This window comes from Lagopus leucura, unplaced genomic scaffold (assembly GCF_019238085.1).
Source record: "Lagopus leucura isolate 7727_CA_CO unplaced genomic scaffold, USGS_WTPT01 Super-Scaffold_797, whole genome shotgun sequence".
In the NCBI taxonomy this organism is placed as follows: Eukaryota; Metazoa; Chordata; class Aves; order Galliformes; family Phasianidae; genus Lagopus; species Lagopus leucura.
In genome coordinates, this window is record NW_024962259.1 from 2,092,912 (window position 1) to 2,111,196 (window position 18,285).

At 38.4% G+C, this 18,285-nt stretch overlaps 1 protein-coding gene across 7 annotated transcripts in view; it reads left to right on the forward strand.

Moving 5' to 3' along the window:
- The window catches only part of PITPNC1 (phosphatidylinositol transfer protein cytoplasmic 1), a 71,081-nt gene extending 53,359 nt beyond the window's left edge, over nt 1-17,722 (forward strand). For 4 of the 7 annotated variants that reach the window (XM_042865083.1, XM_042865086.1, XM_042865084.1 and 1 more), the window contains 3 exons: nt 6,110-6,265; nt 6,980-7,043; nt 13,316-17,722. In XM_042865083.1, coding sequence (XP_042721017.1) covers nt 6,110-6,265; nt 6,980-7,043; nt 13,316-13,575 — 480 coding nt within the window. In that variant the 3' untranslated portion in view covers nt 13,576-17,722. The other 3 variants (XM_042865088.1, XM_042865089.1, XM_042865087.1) reach the window with 3 other exon arrangements.
- The last annotated feature ends 563 nt before the right edge of the window (nt 17,723-18,285 follow it).

Consider the following 18,285-nt stretch of genomic DNA (forward strand, 5'->3'; position numbering starts at 1 on the left):
GCTTTCCTCTCTTTAGTAGCCAAGTATTAAACCTTATTTTCGTATGATGTATCTAATGATGTAGAAAAACAGCTTCAGTGGGAGAAAAGAATTCTAGTCTGTGTTGTACTTCAGAGACAAATTCAGAGACCTTATTCCAAGCAAAATGGAATTTTCTGTATGATTTTAAACAGCAAAAATAGACCAGCATCTGTTGTTTTCTCTGTACCCATGGCTTCCAAATTCTGTTTCAGAATTCATATTTCATACAAAGAGATGAAATCACCTCAGCCTTTAACTGTGTACTGAACTAATGGTAGCTGCATTCCGAATCTTGTGACGTTTACTAACTGTACTTTATATTGCCATTTGATGAACATGAAGCCAAATTCCCTTTTCTCTGAGGTCTTTTACATAATTTAGGGACTGTAAGAAGGTCTTTAATTATTTTAAATGTCATTTCTGTCTGTTTTTAATCAGAGCAGTATTAAAAAAGTAACTCTATGTAAATGAGAAATGCTCTGTATTTTCCAAATAACAGTTTCAGAGATAACTAAAAAGTATTTTAATTACACTAATAACAATAATTTGGCTGGTTCTGCATGATTTAATCTGAATTGATATGTTAAAGATTAAATGTGGAGTACAATCCTCAGGATTTAAGAATTAGATCCCACTGGATAAATGTTGTGATTCTAATCCAGAAAGACCAATGAGGATGGTTTTAACTTCAGGCATGGTAGTAATCTCTTCATTACAGTGGCTCTTTCACATGCTTAAAATTAAGCAAGTCTGTATCAGGGTCAGCATCCTTAGCACCTTCTAGAAATAAGCTCTGAATTTATTTTATGTCCTGTTACTGCAGGAGGTTCATGAGATGTCCAAGGGACACCTAGCATCACACTGCATAGCCAAAGATGGAGTTAATGGAGGCTTAATAGGGGTTGCTGTTGCATTAAGGAATACTTTAAAGGAACCTCTGCTGCTAGTCCTCAGTAATATCTTGACCAGAATCATCTGAGTGATTTGATTCCCTTAGGAATGGAGGGTTTTTCCATCAGTGCCTGCACCAAAGGGCTGAAATCGACAGGTGAACGATGATATGGAGGGCAGTTTGTTAGCAGTTACAAACAGGCAGAGTCCTGTTCTGTCATCTATGGAGGCAGACTGACTTCAGCTGCCAGAAGTGTTGTCCTTTTGGAAGACTGGAGGAGGTATGACTGAACTGATCTAGATATCCCAAAGCAGATGACTTAATGACTATCTATAAACTTAATCACTAAGTTACAGCCAAAGTCCTTACCACTTCTCCCACATCTTAAATACAGCTTTTTTTTGGTGACCGTGGCCCTAAAATCCTGGAAAGTTTTAAGGTGTTTAGAAGTCAAGTTTCCAAATCTGCATGTACATGGCTGCATTGAGTACAGAATTGTGTATGTCTTTATAAAGAATGAACAAGCTTACAGGTAGGAGGATCTGTCTTATTTCCTTGTGACTTCAACATCAGTGAATAAGTATCACCAGCTATCACATATTCCCCATATACGCCTATGTGTTTATCTGAATTATAGAAAAGAAAAATCTGAGCTTTGCTGAGGGGTGAGAGAGGGCCTCAAGTGAATCATTCGCCGAAATGAAACTTCTCCTGTAGACATAAGATACTGAGCAATGTGTTCTTTGCCAGTTCTGAGAACTTGAATGTAGGAGCAGTGTTTCATTTCCCGTTTATAACAAAACAGTTGAGCATTGGACACTCGCAATAAACACCTTTAGTTACCTGCAAATAAAAAGATTTCATACAGCTGCTGCAGTTTTCTTCCTCAGTTGCTGACTTCTTTGACTTTAACTGCACTGCAGTGGGTCCTGCTTACTCCTCTCCAGTGCTTTGTGGATAACAAAGTTTGTCATGTCGCTCATCAGAAAATTGTGATAGCTGATACGATGCAGATGCTGCAGTCCCCACTGTGAGTAACATTTCAGTGCTGCAGTTCAGCACGGGACACAAACAAAATGAAGGAAAATGCTCTTTTACTGACTAACTTCAGTTGTGAGCTCACAGAAAGGCTGACTGGATTATCATATTTTAGCATCAGAACCGTCCTGGTAATCACAGTTCTGAAGGATTTGCTGTTTCTCGCAGAAAACATCTTTTTATGGAAATCAAGAAAACGTATTTAAAAAGTGGCTCCTCACCAATCTCTGCAGGAGTGTCTTTACATCAGCACATCTTTCTGGAGCACTAAGCTGCGTAAGCTGAAATCCAAACCCTGACCGCTGTAGCTGGGTGGTGAAGTGCCAGATCACATGTATTAAAATCATGAAGGAATGGTTCTGAAATTCAAGATCAAACAAAATCATCGTCTGCTTAAAGTGGGGAAATAAAGAGGGACTGAACTTTGAAAGTATTTTAGTGGAATATTTTGTGATAGGTCTCTGGAAAAAAAATGAATCTGTGTCTGGGGTCTTCAAATCACGATGCTGATGTCTCAGCGTTAATGACAAGTATACTCATTAAGATTTTGGAGTTATATTCCTATAAGCAACAAATTTAAGTATATAGCCATAAGAAACAAATAAGATTTCAGCTGTAAGCCTGAAAAGGCATTACCACAAGCCAGTGCCACATCTCCACATTAGTTTGCCTCTGGAAAACAGGTTACAGTCCCACATCTGCTGCCCATGACATCTGCAGTTCCCAAGGTGCTCCGAGTAAATAAATGCTAAATACAAAATAATGGAATCCCAGCAGTCAGTGTGCTGTCACAGACTGCCAGGCGAGGCCTCAGTAAGAAGCACTGGGAAAGTGCTGCGTTTGAAGCCATGCCCATCACGCTGTGGCTTTTATTTTATTTCACTGTAGTTGTGTTTTATTCTCAAATAAGCCCAGCTCACAGGTGATGCTGTTTCTGCTCTGTTAGCAGAAGTGCTGTTTTTAAATCTCTCTGCACCTGGCAATAATGCATTGCAAATACAGAGTAGGGTTTGCCCCTCTTCAGCAAAAGGATTTGCCAGATGGGCTTTCCTAATAAACTGGGTCTGATAAAAGCACAGGAAGGTTATTTAAACAAAAAGATTTTTGCTATGCCATTACATTTAAAACAGATTGAGGATTTTACTAGTAGACAAAATGAGAGAAAAGAAGTGAATTGAGGCTATTTGGGTGCTTTTTTTTTTTTTTTTTTTAAGAAGAAAGGTTTCTTTGCTGTAAATCTTAACCTAACACTGCAAAGCAATGAGTTAGGCACGTAAAATCATTCCAGGTCCAAGTTTTCAATGAAATCAGATAATGAACATCATAAGGTTAGCAGTCCTGGTCACATCAAAGCTCTTTGTGGCTTGGGATGTGCAGAGGTCCAGGAAGGGTATAAACATAAGTAAATATGTAGAAATTCTTCCCCTGAATACTTTCTTGTATGAACCATAGCATCACAAATTTCTGGGCCAGAATTTGTGTCTTTCTGTAGTACTCTGAGACTGCTTTTAAGCACTTCATTTTTTAGCATCTGGGTTAAAAGGCCATTTGTGTTAGTTTTACTTATGATGGCTCTCCTCTGCAAAACAATTGTGTCCTTTGAGCAAATGGCCAAGAGATCAGACTCTGCAGTTCCCTCTGCGTAATGTGGCCACGTATCTCACGCTGTGCTGCTCAGCCTGACCCATCCTTACGTGCAGCTCCCACTGAATTGAGTTGTAGCTCACGTGAGCAAGCTCTCAGTGAAATCCTTAACGTCTTGGACTTGCATACAACTGTCTGCAAATCTATTTCTGTGAATTCTTTTCTTTTTTTTTTCTTTTTTTTCTGGCTTTCGTTCATCTGTTTGCAGTTTTTTCGTACCAATATCTTAATGTTTTCTGAAAGACAGGAATTTCCATTAAAGCTATTAGATACAAGTTCAGACTGTCCATGGCTGCCTGCCTCTTTGCCTGAAACTGTCCAGCCAGTTTGTGACTGTACAGCATGTCCTTCTAGAAAAATGGATGTGATTAAGGGAAGTAAAGGTGCCATCTCTGTGCACTCTTAAAAGGATCTGGAACTCAAAGTGATACCGTGGATGGACTGCATTGCAGTAATTGGATTGTTTGGAGATCGCCAACCAAAGAAGGATTTCCATTATGAATCCATTTGTCAGCTGTGTTAGCTTTATAAAAAAGAAAGAAAGAAAAACAGAAATTCCTTTTTTTGTAGCCACCCCGAGGGTGCTTGCAGCTGAACACGACACAGATGTTGTGCACAGCTCTGCAGTCCCATGGGGTCGCTGTTTGTTGTTGAACTTTTATCTATAAATTTTGGAAAACCGGTATTGACTCAAATTCGTTGCTTCAATCCCTTGGGACTGCGCTGGAGTTGTTCCATTGTGGCTCTGGTTATCATAGAAGGGTTACAGGGTATCCCTGCACAACACTCAGTGTTATTAAAGGTGTATCCAAAGTGCTTAATCAGTACAGTGGCATCATCACTGCAGTACTGTGTATGTAAGAAGCAGCAGATCCTTACCTACTATTTCCTTTTGATTTTCCTTTTTATGAAGCAATGCCTATTTTACTCTGTAATATTTAGCAGAAATATTTTAAATGAGGCTTTCTGCAATCTATTTCTTTATTCATGGAACCATTTGGAAGAATTTTGCATCTTAGTTCTTCCCTTTTTATTTTTTCTTTCTGTTATTATTACTATGTTGCTTGCTTCAGGCAGTAATCAGCTATAAAACAGCCCTTTCAACCAGAAAATATCTAGATCAATCTGAGGTCAAGCTTTATTGAGTGAGAAGAATGGCAACAGCATGTGACTATGAGTTGTGATATACAGAGGTATGTTGCTATGATATATGATGACGCTGAATTGTTTTTTATGGTAATTTAACATTGAAGCCCTATTAGAGTTCAAGTTTAAAGTTTCTATTTAGAAAAGAACGTGTCAGCAATAAAAGCAATGTCTTTCACAGAGAAAGAAGCCTGTCACCTCGTTAGAACTTTTAGAGGAGCTTTAATGACTGAGCTGCAGTTTATGGAATAGAACAGAAGCAAACTGTGCACATTGTTAGAAGGAGTGGTGCTGGTTGATGTGTAAGATCAAACTGCATGGAACATTTTTTTGTTGCTCACCTATTATCTTCCATTGAGCTCCTCGTTTAAGTACACACTTAGATAATTGCTCTTCTAGCACAGGATGAATGTGAAAGGTTTTCTCAGGTCTCAGCTTTGGGCAGGACAATGCAGATGAGTACTGGTGCTTATTCTCAATGGCACATTTGAGAAGCTGCACTATAAATTTGCAGAAATTTCACTATCTTCAAGTTCTTCTGAAAATCATTATTTGTGTGTACATTACTTCAGTTTTCAAAATTATGGTAGCAGGAATGGACATAAGGGAAGTGCAGTGGAACCATAAGGGTATGGAAAACAGCATTTTCATAGTAAAAACTTCATCCTGTCTGAATAGAAGCAAGCCTTACTGAACTGCTATCCTTACTGATTGCTTGTTTGATTCTTCTCTCAGTATTGTAATTTCAACACCAATTTGTTTGATTTTGCAATTAGTTAAAGAGAAACAGTGTTGAAATTAGGTCTATAGTGTTTTGCCCAGACATTCTGTATCTCAGCTGTAAATGGCAGTGGCTGAATCAGAGGAGTTTTGTGCTTTACCGGTCACCTGGATCTGCAGTATCACATAAAACTGCCAACAGGTCTGATCAGCCATGGTCCCGTCCTGTGCTTTGGTGTGTCAGAGCTTAAACTAGACATGATTTCATGAAGGCAGGCAGGTCGCACTGGGGGAGCAGTGTTGAAACAGGTTCCAAAGAAGTAGTGTTGTTTCCAAAGGCCATAAATAACACTTGGAGTGCAGTGCTTTGCAATGACTTGCAAGAACATGTTTTCCTGTAGCAGAAGATGTCCCAGATCAAATGAGCTTCAAAATATCTTCCAAGAGTGCCATCAAATTACTGGATGTTGAATTGAAGAAAGGATTTGATCTTGTTATATCCTCATGCTTATTTGGGTCAATTTTATATTAGTTTTTCATTATATTTATTAGCATGTTTTTGTATTTTATCTTACCAAAACACTTCAGCAACCTGGCAAGCAGGGCTTACTCTCCAGGATCTCTGAATGTGTTTTCTTTGTTTTGCAGGATCCTAAATATTTCAAGTCACAGAAGACTGGGAGAGGCCAGTTAAAAGAAGGCTGGAGAGAGACCCATCAGCCCATTATGTGTTCCTACAAACTTGTGACTGTGAAATTTGAAGTTTGGGGACTTCAAACCAGGGTAGAACAATTTGTACACAAGGTGAGCGAAACAGGAGCTGTTTCTTATCCTTCACATAAGCAGAACTCGAGTTGTGCTGTGCAGGAATATAACTGTGTCTCTGCTGGAAGCAGCAAGCTCAGCTGGATCTTTTTCAAGGTCTGAAAGTAGAGCCGAAGTGTTCATCTCTGGGTAGAAACTTGACAAAGCCTGAAGTTGCTCAGGTCTAAGGCTGAGAAAAACTATCAGTAATGCTTTCAGTGCTGTGATCAATTTGAGCTCAGGTATTTGTAAGTATGCTGGAGTAACATTCAAGTAGCAGTGATGGACAGTGTTTGTCTTATAAACAGGTGGTGGGAGAGCTTTCCAGTCAGTTTAGTAAAAAAAAATAAATAAATAAAGGATTCATTAATAGCATGGCAGCCAAATTGTAATATTTTTCCTTCCACTCATTTAAAGAATGAACAAGGAAAAGGTTCCAATTTATTTGCCCAAAAATTATGGTATTCTGTACATAGCAAGTGGCTTCCCATGCTATTGATAGCCATGCTGATGTGATTCAGTGTTGGCAGTATTCCACTTGAAGTGGGAGATTGGACTGCAAGATCTTAGAGCCAATTACCTGACCCTCTACGGTGTCCCTTTTTTGGGATAAACCTGACAGTATATTTTTCACCTTAAATCTTGCTGAAAGGCAGCACTTTTCTAAAATGATCTGTTTTTGCAAAGGTATTTAACCGTTCCCTTGTTTCACAGGTGGTCAGAGATATACTCCTGATTGGTCACCGACAGGCTTTTGCCTGGGTTGATGAGTGGTATGGTAAGTATTTTGCAAATTAAATCCACTCGAAAGGGTGAGTGAGAATCTTTTCACAATTAAAAGCAGATTTCCATTTGTTTTCATAGACCATCAGGTCCCAATATAAGTTGTTCATTTAAGAACCTGAAGTAATTTCAGTTTTGCTGGAATATGCAGGGCTCATTGGCAGCAGGCTCTTCGTTAACAGGAGTAGGTTGTATGTTATGACAGCCAGTAGGCATCACACAGGATGCTGTTACAGCCCATGCAACTCAGAATGAAGACATCAGTCCAGTCATCCTGCGCTGTAGGCAGGTGGAATCTCTTGCTTCTGGCAGGATTCATCTATATGGAGAGCTGCTTGCAGACTTTATTAAAGCTTTTTAACTATTTCCTTACTCAAACTCCTAGGGCCTCTTCTCCAACACAACTTCAGCTTTTTAGGAAAGTTCTAAATTAATATGTACTGCAATAAAGAGAAGACAGAACTCTAACGTCCTTTGTGACAAATAAATATAAATGTAAAAACCACAAGGATTGGTTCAGCAGCAGCTGTTTGGGAAAACTGCATCCATGCACAGCTGTAGGAATGGATGTTTTCTGTAGTAGAGTAATTGCAGATACCAAAACAGATAACTGTTATATAGGTTGATGGGGCTTGTCCTTTGTACACTTATTTTCAGTAAGACATAGCCATAATCGTACATATTTCTATAACGTAAAACATCCCTCTTAGTATGTGATAGTTATTTGGGAATATGTTTAGAAAGCTTATTTAAACCCTCCATAAGCTTCTGGAAATGATTTTGAGCCATTTGTGTGTAAGAATGTTTCTGAGTTTGGATGAAGTTCAGAGCACGTCGTTCTGTGTTGCTCAGTACGACCAGTTGCCCCAGCTGGTGGAAGCACGGACGTCTCCAGTGACTTGATAAACCTGCAGAAGCACATCTTTTGAAATTATAGAATCAATTTATATGATTTTAGTGCTTCCTTCTCAGGTTATGTACAAAACATAAAAAATCTGGACTGAATAAAATAGATATGAATTTAGTTTAGGTAATTCTGTGCTGTCTGCAGCCTTTATACACTGCATTGTCAAAGGCATAACTCTGCCCTTACACCTCTTCACATCAAGAATAATAGGTGGTAAGAATTGCTGACTAGAAACCTAGTATTTCTGTACCCAAAATAAGTGAGGTCCTATTTATATGCAACCAGTGCAATTTAATACATATGAGGTGTGAAATTTTTATGGTGCTGTTCTTGACACGTTTATTTGTATGGAGAGAAATTTTCAAATATATTGTTTTTAAAGAGTCTGTGTGCCTTCAATGTGTCCATTATTATGTTTTTTAAATTAAAGTTTGAGGAAGACTGAGATGATGCAAGTCTGCTAAATCAAGAAACTGGTGTATTAAATTCAGTTATCAGACATAGGATGTACTGATATTACTGATTGATTACTCTTACTGCTACCCTAAGCATGAATGTGTTCTGCCATTTTACTAAATTGCTTTTAGCTTTATTATTAAGAAAATCTATTTTCAGAATGCTGCTTACTACTAAAAAGCATGTTCTCTGCTTGGCAAAATGCACTGTAGTACGTTATTTACATGGCTCGTAAGATTGTCTTTTGTTACAGGCAGTAGTAAAAGCAGTAGGTTAAAAAGGTGTTAGTTAAGGGTATTTCTTGTTTTGTTCAAAATTTTAGATTTGATTTTCAATGATAAATGCATGACAGCGTGCCATAACATAAAATACACCAAGAGCTGCGAATCACGTAACAAGAAGTGGTGTGATACAGAAATTCACAGATCCAGGTGACACATCATAAACGTGAGACAAATGATGGCCTTGAGAAGAAAAGCATGGTGTGCGTCACCAGCAGTGGTGTGCATTTCTGAGCAGGCTGTGCTATTAAAGTGGTATTTGAATGTGATTTATGAAAGATTGATGGCTAGTTTGATGAAGCCCTGAGATTACCAAATGATAGTAAAGAATGGATCGATACTCTGACAGCTTTCGTGTTCATTTACACCTTACTCTAAATACTGAGAAGAGTGAGGCCAAAAGTCAGCTAACTGGATCCTGTGTTTTTCCTACCAGTGTGATTTATGATAGCAAGCTGAGTTACATAGCAAGCATTCAAGGCCCTGCTCACTAGTTAGACAACATGAGGCATGCCTAGACAGAGGCAAATAGAATTAGGGCTACTTGTAAATACGTATAACTTTTAGACTGTGCTAAATGCCTTGAGACTACAAAATTATTAATGTATTCATTATTAATCCACTTATTAGCGTGATTAAGTATTAGCTCCTACAATCTGAGCTGATTTGTGTTCTAACAGTTTAAGTGCTGGTTTTAAGATATACTTGCAATCGTAATATAGAATATTTTAGAAAGTTCCTACAAAGGTAAGTAAATATTTATAATTCTTCTATCCTTTGTTGCAAGGGATCTTCTAAAAAGATTTTAGAAGATCTTGGCTTTTGCCAAGGCCTGCACTTGAATACTTTTTGCTTACCTTACATTGCACAGATTCTCCCAAACAATTTCCACTCCTTCCTGTTCTCTGGCTCCCTTTGACTTAACCTTCTTATACCTTCCTTGGCTGATCTAACTACCTTTATGAGTCACATTTCATAAAGCTAGTTGCTCCACGCTTTTATTTTTTAGATGCCTTTTGGTTTCTGCCGAAAGACTGTATTCCTTGCTCCTTCTTAAAAGATTAAGTTTGCATTTGAATTGGTGGAAAATGCCAACAATGTTGAACTTTTTACAGATATGACTATGGATGATGTTCGAGAATACGAGAAAAATATGCATGAAAAAACCAACATTAAAGTTTGCAACCAGCATTCATCTTCTGTGGATGAAATAGAGAGCCATGCCAAAGCAAGAGTATGTCAATTTTTAAAACATATTCCCATCCTCAACTGATAGATGCAGGGATCAGAGAATAGCAGCCAGCTGATCTTGCTGATCAGTCAGTGGAATTTCTGGGAGATTTTGCCTCGATCAGAACAGCATTCAGCATTGTACTCCCTGCAGTGCGATCAGACCTTTCTTCTGCATTGTAAATGGCCACTGAAGAAAGGGTGGGTTTGGGCTCATGTGCACCTGCTTATCTTCAGAGAAAACAAAATTATCCAATCTCAGTTGGATGCATAAGAGGTTGTTAAACATCCATTTTGCATTCTACTATTTGAATGGTTTAAAATGCAAAAGTTCAGAGTGCTTCAGTCAAAAAGCCAGGAACGTGGAGAGTGGAAAGGGTCTGTGAGACTGGTAATTTTTTGGTTGACCGGGAAAGAAAGTGAATGACTCGTTGACTGACTAATTTAATGTCATCACTAACCAGCTACCAACAAGGTTAGAGGCAGCACTTTTCAGAAGTGTATACCTGCAGTCTGTGCAGAAGAGTGGATTTCTGTACAGGTGCTCTGATTCAGATTGTGGAAACTGTAAGAAGCTGTGTTCCTCATTTAGGCACTTCAAGCAGATGCCTAAAATTGAAAAACATTAGTGTCTGCAAATAGAAAAGGTGTGGTAATATTTGCTTCTAAAGATATTATTCTTTTGCTTCTACTGACTGAGCTGTAGAACACAGCAATGGTTTTACTCAAATAACAAGCATGGGGCAATGCCTGCTGTCCTAAATCCTTTGTTCTTAGTAAGAAGTCTCACCAGCCTGATACAAGGTTACCTGCAGCATAGACCGAGAGTCAGATTTGACTTTGGCTCTATGCTGCAGCATTTGCATTGAAGGAAATATGCCATTCTGAGTTCCCATGCAGCCAAATTACCATGGAGGTCAGGACAGAATTAGTCATTAAAGAAAAAAGAGACAGCAGGTGCATTTCCCACAGTCTGAACCTTTTTAGCTCAGGGTAAGTACTTGTTTTGCTTGAGTGTAAATCAGAACAGAGGAGATTTTAAAGTGAGTGTGAGCTAAAAAGTGAAATTTAGCTGAAGGGACAAAGAGTATTTCGTATCTGAATTTAAAATCAGCAGTCTTGGAGAATATTTTGTATTAAGACTTCCATCAGTCTTCACTTAAATGGACAGTAAACTGATAAATCTTCCTGTCCTGTTTCACTCTGATTCATTCAAGATAAGCTTTATTTTATTTTGTAGAGAACTCCTCAATCAAAAAGAACTGAGATAAATGCATGGTCTTCCTTCGATGTCAGAGTATTTTCAAACAGTTTGGGTTCAGAAAGACTGCACTCTGTTACAGAACAAAATGCAGTGAAATCAGCAGACCAGGTTCAAATCTGTCTCAAAGACAAGTAGGTGCAGTTCCTCTGAGACCATCTGTTTATTTCCACCACTTATCTCCGATTTGAAAATTGCTTAGTCCTCACCCCTGATAAGTGGCACAGCTCTGCAGGCTGAAAGGGTCCTTGAAGTGTAGTCTGCATCCAAGTGAGAAGGCAGCTGGCAGCTTGTGTGTTTTGTGTTTCATGTGCTGTTATACAACATAAAGCTTCTTCTGTGTAACATTTACAGCTAAGGCTACAGATGCCTGCTGCTGGGTAAGATTAAAAAGTTTCAATGTACTGAAAAGGTAGGATTTTGTCATACATATGGGAAGCACTGTTGCCAGTCCCATGTCTCAGACATCCAAAGGTGCCAGAATCTTAAGTTGATTGAAAAGCCATTATTTATATTTCTGGGTTTGTTTGTTTTGTTGTACTTCACAGAAAGCAAAGAATCTGTAAAATGGTTTATGGAAACCTGGATGGAACAGCCAAAGTGCAGTCTTGGAAAAGAATGCCATATACCAGGAGATTTATATAGTCATCAAATTGAAAACAGTGGAGAAGAAAGAAGAGAGGGGGGAAGCAGAAATGGCTTTTGTTATTTGAATATGAAGTGGTCGTTATCCATATCCTACCAAAGTCCCCCATGGGTTGGATCAAAAGTTCCTTTCTTACCCTGAACATCACCTGACTCTGCTGTCGTAGTGCCAGTGGGGCCAGGGAGCAGCAGAACTATCTGACATGTATTCAAAAAAATAAACAGAATTATCAGCTGACTGTTTTTTTAATCACATCTCCCAAAGATTTGTTGGGATTAATAGAATAATTGCACAGAGAGAACTTAGAAGAGATTTTACTGGACATCCTCTCATGTGTTGTTTTTTCCTCTTTGGTGGCAGTCAGCTATTTCAACTGGTATTTATCAGATACTGGGTTTTGCTCTGTTCTGTTTGGGTGGATCTGAATATGCTGAATTTCATTCTGTGAATCCTTCAAACACAGATTTACCAAAACGTTCTTTGAAAACCTTAAAATGTATTTCACTTGGCTCAGTGGACATCTTGCAGGTGGTACAGGCGTGAAGCAGCAGGTTTCAAAAGTGCCTTGCTGATGTTTTTGCTCAAATTATTTGCCATTCATTTAGGATTTTATCAGAAAAACTTTTGCACAGCTCAGTTTAGAAAACATAAAATCACAGAATCGTAATTTAGGTTGGAAAAGACCTTCAGGATCATCGGGCATTAATGCTGGGTTCACTCTGCCCTCTTGTGGGTTTTTACAGCACTGTGACACATTTGTCACCTGGATAATAAGGCTTTCACTCCTTTTAAAACATCCCATGGACCTTCTCTGTACAAAGTGTCCTTGACCTCTCATCTCATTTTGCCTCTATTTTCCAAGGTATTGAGCATTGGATTGTTGGAAGGCATGTTGTGACTGTATCAAGTCAGAGAGAATTCTGTAGGAATTTGCAGTAGAAAAGCATGATGTCCTCAGTTATTTGTGTGCCACTGTAACTAGAAGTAAATGGAAGCTGTGCATGGGGAGAGAGAAATGTTCATCCCTTGATAATTATGGTGAGGAAACAAACCCATTTATCAGCTCATGCTGATAATCTAGGTGAAAAGAAGAAGAAAAAAAACACCTGTCAGTTCTGTTTGTAGTTCTGAAGAATTCTACCTGCTGACTCTGTATCCAAGCATATTTTTAATTGCCTGTGAAATATCCTGATTTTTCCAGCAATTAAAGAGGTAGTTCTCTTAGTTCAGTTTAGACCCAGATGCAGACAGGCCCATTAATACGTGCTTAATGTGCTCAGCATCTTTTGTTTTACACTGTCCATTTATTGTACTCCAATCAATGCATTAAAATAGGAAGGAATTCCTGCAAGACATTTAGTGATATGGCTGATAAGCAGACATTCTCTGATGTAAAATTCGGATTGAGGTGGTTTAACTGAGGTAATGAAATCATCGTTCAGAAGGATTCTGACATGCCCTTTATCTTTTTTCCTTCTTGTTGAAGACATGACGATGGATGAAGTCCGAGAGTTTGAACGAGCAACTCAGGAAGCTACCAACAAGAAAATTGGCATTTTCCCACCTGAAATATCTATCTCTAACATTTCCATGCCTTCTTCAACCCGCAGTGCTCCATCTAGTGCTCCGTCAACTCCTCTCTCTACAGATGCTCCTGACTTCCTAACAGTACCCAAAGACCGGCCTCGGAAAAAGTCTGCACCAGAAACCCTCACTCTTCCAGATCCAGAGAAAAAGAAAAATTAAATTAACCCAGCATGATTCCTCCTGATAAGCCATGGCTACCACAGCAAGAGTAACATATTGTAGTTTCTAGGAAGATCGTGGTGGTTGGTTGGTTGTTGATGTTTGGATATTTTTGCTTAAAATAATTTTACTGTTGTGGAAAGACTGTTTCTTTCCTCAGACTTGATCCTCATAATCTTCAGAGAAGTGCATGCAAAAGAACATAGTTGATAGATCTCAAGTAGTGTTCCAAGCCATATGGTCCATCTTACTGACATACAATGAAGTCGTCTGAGGAGAACTCTATAAAAGAAAATCTTTCTGTAGCAGTATCTCTATGTACAAATCCACATCTAGGTCATAGCATTTATATTTAGGAATAGGTATTTAGTAAAGCTGCCAAGGACTTCTGAGGCAAATCTGTGCCAACCAGAATGCAGGGTTAATAGGAAAAAAGCTCCCTTCTTTTTTTTTTTTAACTGATTTTAAAATCCTTCCTGTTCTCAGGCTTGTGTGTATTCATAAACCTTTGACCTGCAACTCATTGTACTTGAACACCAATAACAATCACTCAGAATCATATCGTGCTTAATATGACTCAGGATTTGGGGCTTTGCTAACAAAAATGAAACTTTTCAAACCTAAAATATCACTGTATGAAGCCCCAATTGTAATTAATTATATTGACTTTGAGGCCATTTAAGTATTTCTATCTTGCACAGAATTTGTAAAAGAAACCACCTATTTCTTGTAGATAATGTATTTTAATAGCTCTCCCCTGTCCTTTTGTGATAAAACTTAAGTTCATGCTGGTGTTCGTCAGTGGTGTTCTATGTACAAGATTGGGGGAAAAAAGCAGCTAAGTTGAGCCAGTTGAGAAGGAAAACCAATGAATTCTGTCTTGCCCACTCTGGAAGAAGAGTGGTGGTTACCCTCTAAGACCTTGAATGTAAAGGAGAGAAAATATGAGACTCTTTTTTCTTTCCTGCCTCTCATCTTTCCTAACCAGCACAATCTCTGCTGTCAGAAAGCTGGCTCTGGGCTTCACCACTGTCTCTTAGGGAAGGGATGAATAAAATCAGTCACTTGAAAAAGCAAATGAATCTTGGGGCTTCTCAGTCCCACATAGGGTGGCATTAAGGAAACAGCAGTGCTCCTCCTGGTCTGTGTGTGAAATCACTCTTCAATCTCAGGAATTAAAATACAGAAAGGATGCTTCCCAGCATGGAAGTGTAGATTGTAGGGGGAAGAGAAATGAATTTCAGAAGTGTTCTCTTCCTTCATTTTTTATCAAAAAGTAAACTCAGTGACAAACCTTCCTTCTGGCCCCCCCTTTGGGGTACTTTGTTCTCTTTCAGACTAATTGCTATTTAATTAATGTTGTCCGTATCTATCTCAATTGGTAGCTGTAGTAGGCATTAAATAAGCTGGTCTTCTATTCCCAGTGAATGATAGCTATTACCTGAATCATATGATTAAAGTGAGTAGTGTTTTGTACCACTGGTGGTGATGTACATGGATGCAAAACAGTCCTCCAGAGCTGAACTGTCACTGAACATTGAACAATCAGTTTGGGGATGGCCTTTTACCTGCACAGGAAGTTTGTGCCATCTTCTCTGCACAATGCTATGATTTGACTGGCTTGAATGCACTGAACTTCTCAATGGCTGTAGATCCAACAGAAGTTATGTTGAATGTGTGGTATTTCTAGAGTAGTTGTAGAGCAGGGAAGGTGATTCTGCTGTCAACCTGCACTGAAAACAAGTGTATATTTGTTTGATAGTTTAAACCCTGTACCTAGCAAAATCTAGAAGCTCCTTGTAGGTTAGCTATGATCTGACTTCATGTATTTTCCCACTTACTGTCCATGTTTTACGTTGTTTCCCAGAGGTTGTAATTCTGTGTAGTCAGTAAAATAGCAGGTGATAATAATTTTTCGTTTGAAAATAGCTACTGTGATGCTACAAACAAAACTTTCCTTCGTTAGTAAATGATTTCATCTTAAAATTGTGAGAAATAATAATGACTATAACTGGTCTAATCTCTTTTTTTTATTATTATTATTTTTTTTTTTTTTAATTTAGTAGCATGATTGGAACATTGGCTGAGAAGGGAAACTCTTGAAAAGACAAAGCATTGATTATTATTTTTTATTTCCTAAATTTAACATATCAAAATAGTTTGGGTCACCTCTGCCTATTGATAGTCTTATTTTTTAAAGAGCTCGTTGTTTGCCCAAGAAGAAATTGCCCAGCTCTAGTCATCACCTCCTTGTGCTTATGTGTTACTGTTTCGATACAAGTTTTGGTATCTGATGCAGATTATTAGACCAAAGCAGTCATATCTTGTATTTGACTGATTCGTTCCTAATGCCATGTGGAGATGTGGATTATCACATCATGTAGGATTTGGAGATGAGACGTATGATAATTACTGACATGCCTGAATAGGACACAGCTTACTAGCTGCATGGCAAATACTGTAGGAGAAAAATGCTGATCGTGTTATGGACAAATCGCCTCCCCCTGCATGCGCTGCTGCCGTAGCTGTGCCACACGATACTGCTCCAGAGGAGCACCAGGTTTATTGACCAGACAGCCTGAATTCACTGCTGGCCAGAGCGAGGTTCATGATTATCCACATTACCTCCTTTTTGCTCACTAATGAAGGCAAATAAAAAGATGTAGAGTGTCTCATTGCTTTCGGTAAGAAATATCCCGGGCTTTCCATTGCCTGTGCTTGTAACCTCTGCTGTGTTCTGCTTTGTTTTCCCCGTCAGCCAGCAATTAACCAGTTTGCCCAGAAGAATTTTAAATATCATCTCTTTTTCTGTGTGTGGTTGTTGTTGTTTTACATTTTTATATAGGATAATGTTTTCCCAGCAAACACAAAATCACAAAAAATTAAATGGAAAGGAAGGTCAGAATGTCAGTAACATCTTGAGGCAGAGGTTCTTTCCGTTACTGATTTTATCGCAGTGCTTTCTCTTGTATTTTCAAACTTTTTATGTGAGGAGAAAGAAGGTATTTTGCAGGTGTTAGCCCTTCTTTTGCAACAGTAAATCACGTGGTTGGTGAGTATGATCGTAAGAGGATGTTGGCACCCTGCAAAGCTGACGAGGCACAGTAGCTGTGTTCCTATTCTCTGCCAGGGCAAAGAATTACATGATACAGCTCTGCTAGGACAGGAAGTTTTCAGTAAAGACAATACAGTTCCAGAGCAAATAATGTGATTAGTTTGTTTGGGTTTCTGTTAAAGCCTTCTCCCAGCTTTGCTCATATTTCATAGGGAGCAATTGAAATAACAGTTCATTGTGGTCTCCTAATAAATTCAAAAGGGTGGTACCTGTAAGGACAGTGAGGAGCAGCACATTCCTGAAACAAGCTGAACGGGATTTCTGATGAATGTAGTTGTAAATGACTGGATAAATCCTATGGAAAGAAACTATTTGACCTTATTCTTTGGCTTTTTTGGTTATTCTGGAAGGCGATTTTGTCACATCTAGTAGCCAATTTGCATTAATTGCTGCTGTAGAGAATTTGAAACAGAAATGTTTGTTCCTTGACTTTTATTTTGTAACAAGACTGCAAAATTTGTTTAAACTGCTTTGAAGCTTGCTGCACTGTAACTTCAGAACAATGTGCTAGCATTTGAAATAGCCAAACAAGTGTGCTTTGTAAGAGTTAGTGAGCACAGTAAGAGAGATTCATGATCTATCGTTAGGAGCTTTTCTGTTTCCATTGTTTGGACTTGGTTTTATATGTGCAAGTTAAAATTGCTAAGTAAGTCTAACAATGTTTTGCTTTAAAAATGAACAGCATGATCATTGAATTACAATCTCCTGTAGTCTTATGGTGTCACTTTAAGAAGTTTCATTGTTTTATTTCATTTCTGTGGTAATTCCCTGTGACTCTGAATGTCTGGTAATTCATTTCTTTTATTTAGAACTATGATAGCTACATTAGGCAATACATTACTACCATCAGAGAAGGACCAAGTCTCGAATTGCTCTGCATGTTAAATAATGCAAGGCTAAGCAGGAGAATTTGATTGGTATATTTTTCATCCATTTCACTTAGTTTCTGACTTTTCCAAGTTATTTATTATTTTTAATATTGTATTTTTCCTCGTGTTTTGTTGTAAATAAACTGCCAACAACTATTCTTTACAAGTGTGGCTGTTGTCTTTTACACATTGTTCTCTGGCAAGGAACATGGATATTTCTACCACCAGCTCTACAAGTCAGTTCCTCAAAGTAAATAGCACAACGAATTGGCATTGTAAGGGAAATTGAAACCACTTTCCCGCACCTCCTAGATTTTGTTGCTCCTCCACTGCAGGGTGAATGCCCTGTCAGCCTCAGCTTAGCCCATTCATTTGTAAAAGGCCACTTGGTTGATAAGCTTTCACTGGAAATTAGAAATTAGAATTTCTAATTCTCATTGGTGTGTTTTGCAGCCCCGTGTTGTGGTGAATAAAGGGAAAGAAAACAGGAAAGCTTTCAAAAGAAAGAAGTCTTCCATCACTTACCTACAAGCCATTTCCTTTGTTGACGTAAATTTCATGTGTAAAATGATTCTTTGAGTTTTCAACTAAAAGCTTACTCGATACACATCAAGTTTTCTCCGCCCCAAAGGAAGTGACTTATTTGCTTATTCCTATAGAGATGTTTCACAATAGTGTAGATGTGGAAATAAGGAAAATCTGTGTAAAAAGCATGTAAGGTAGAAA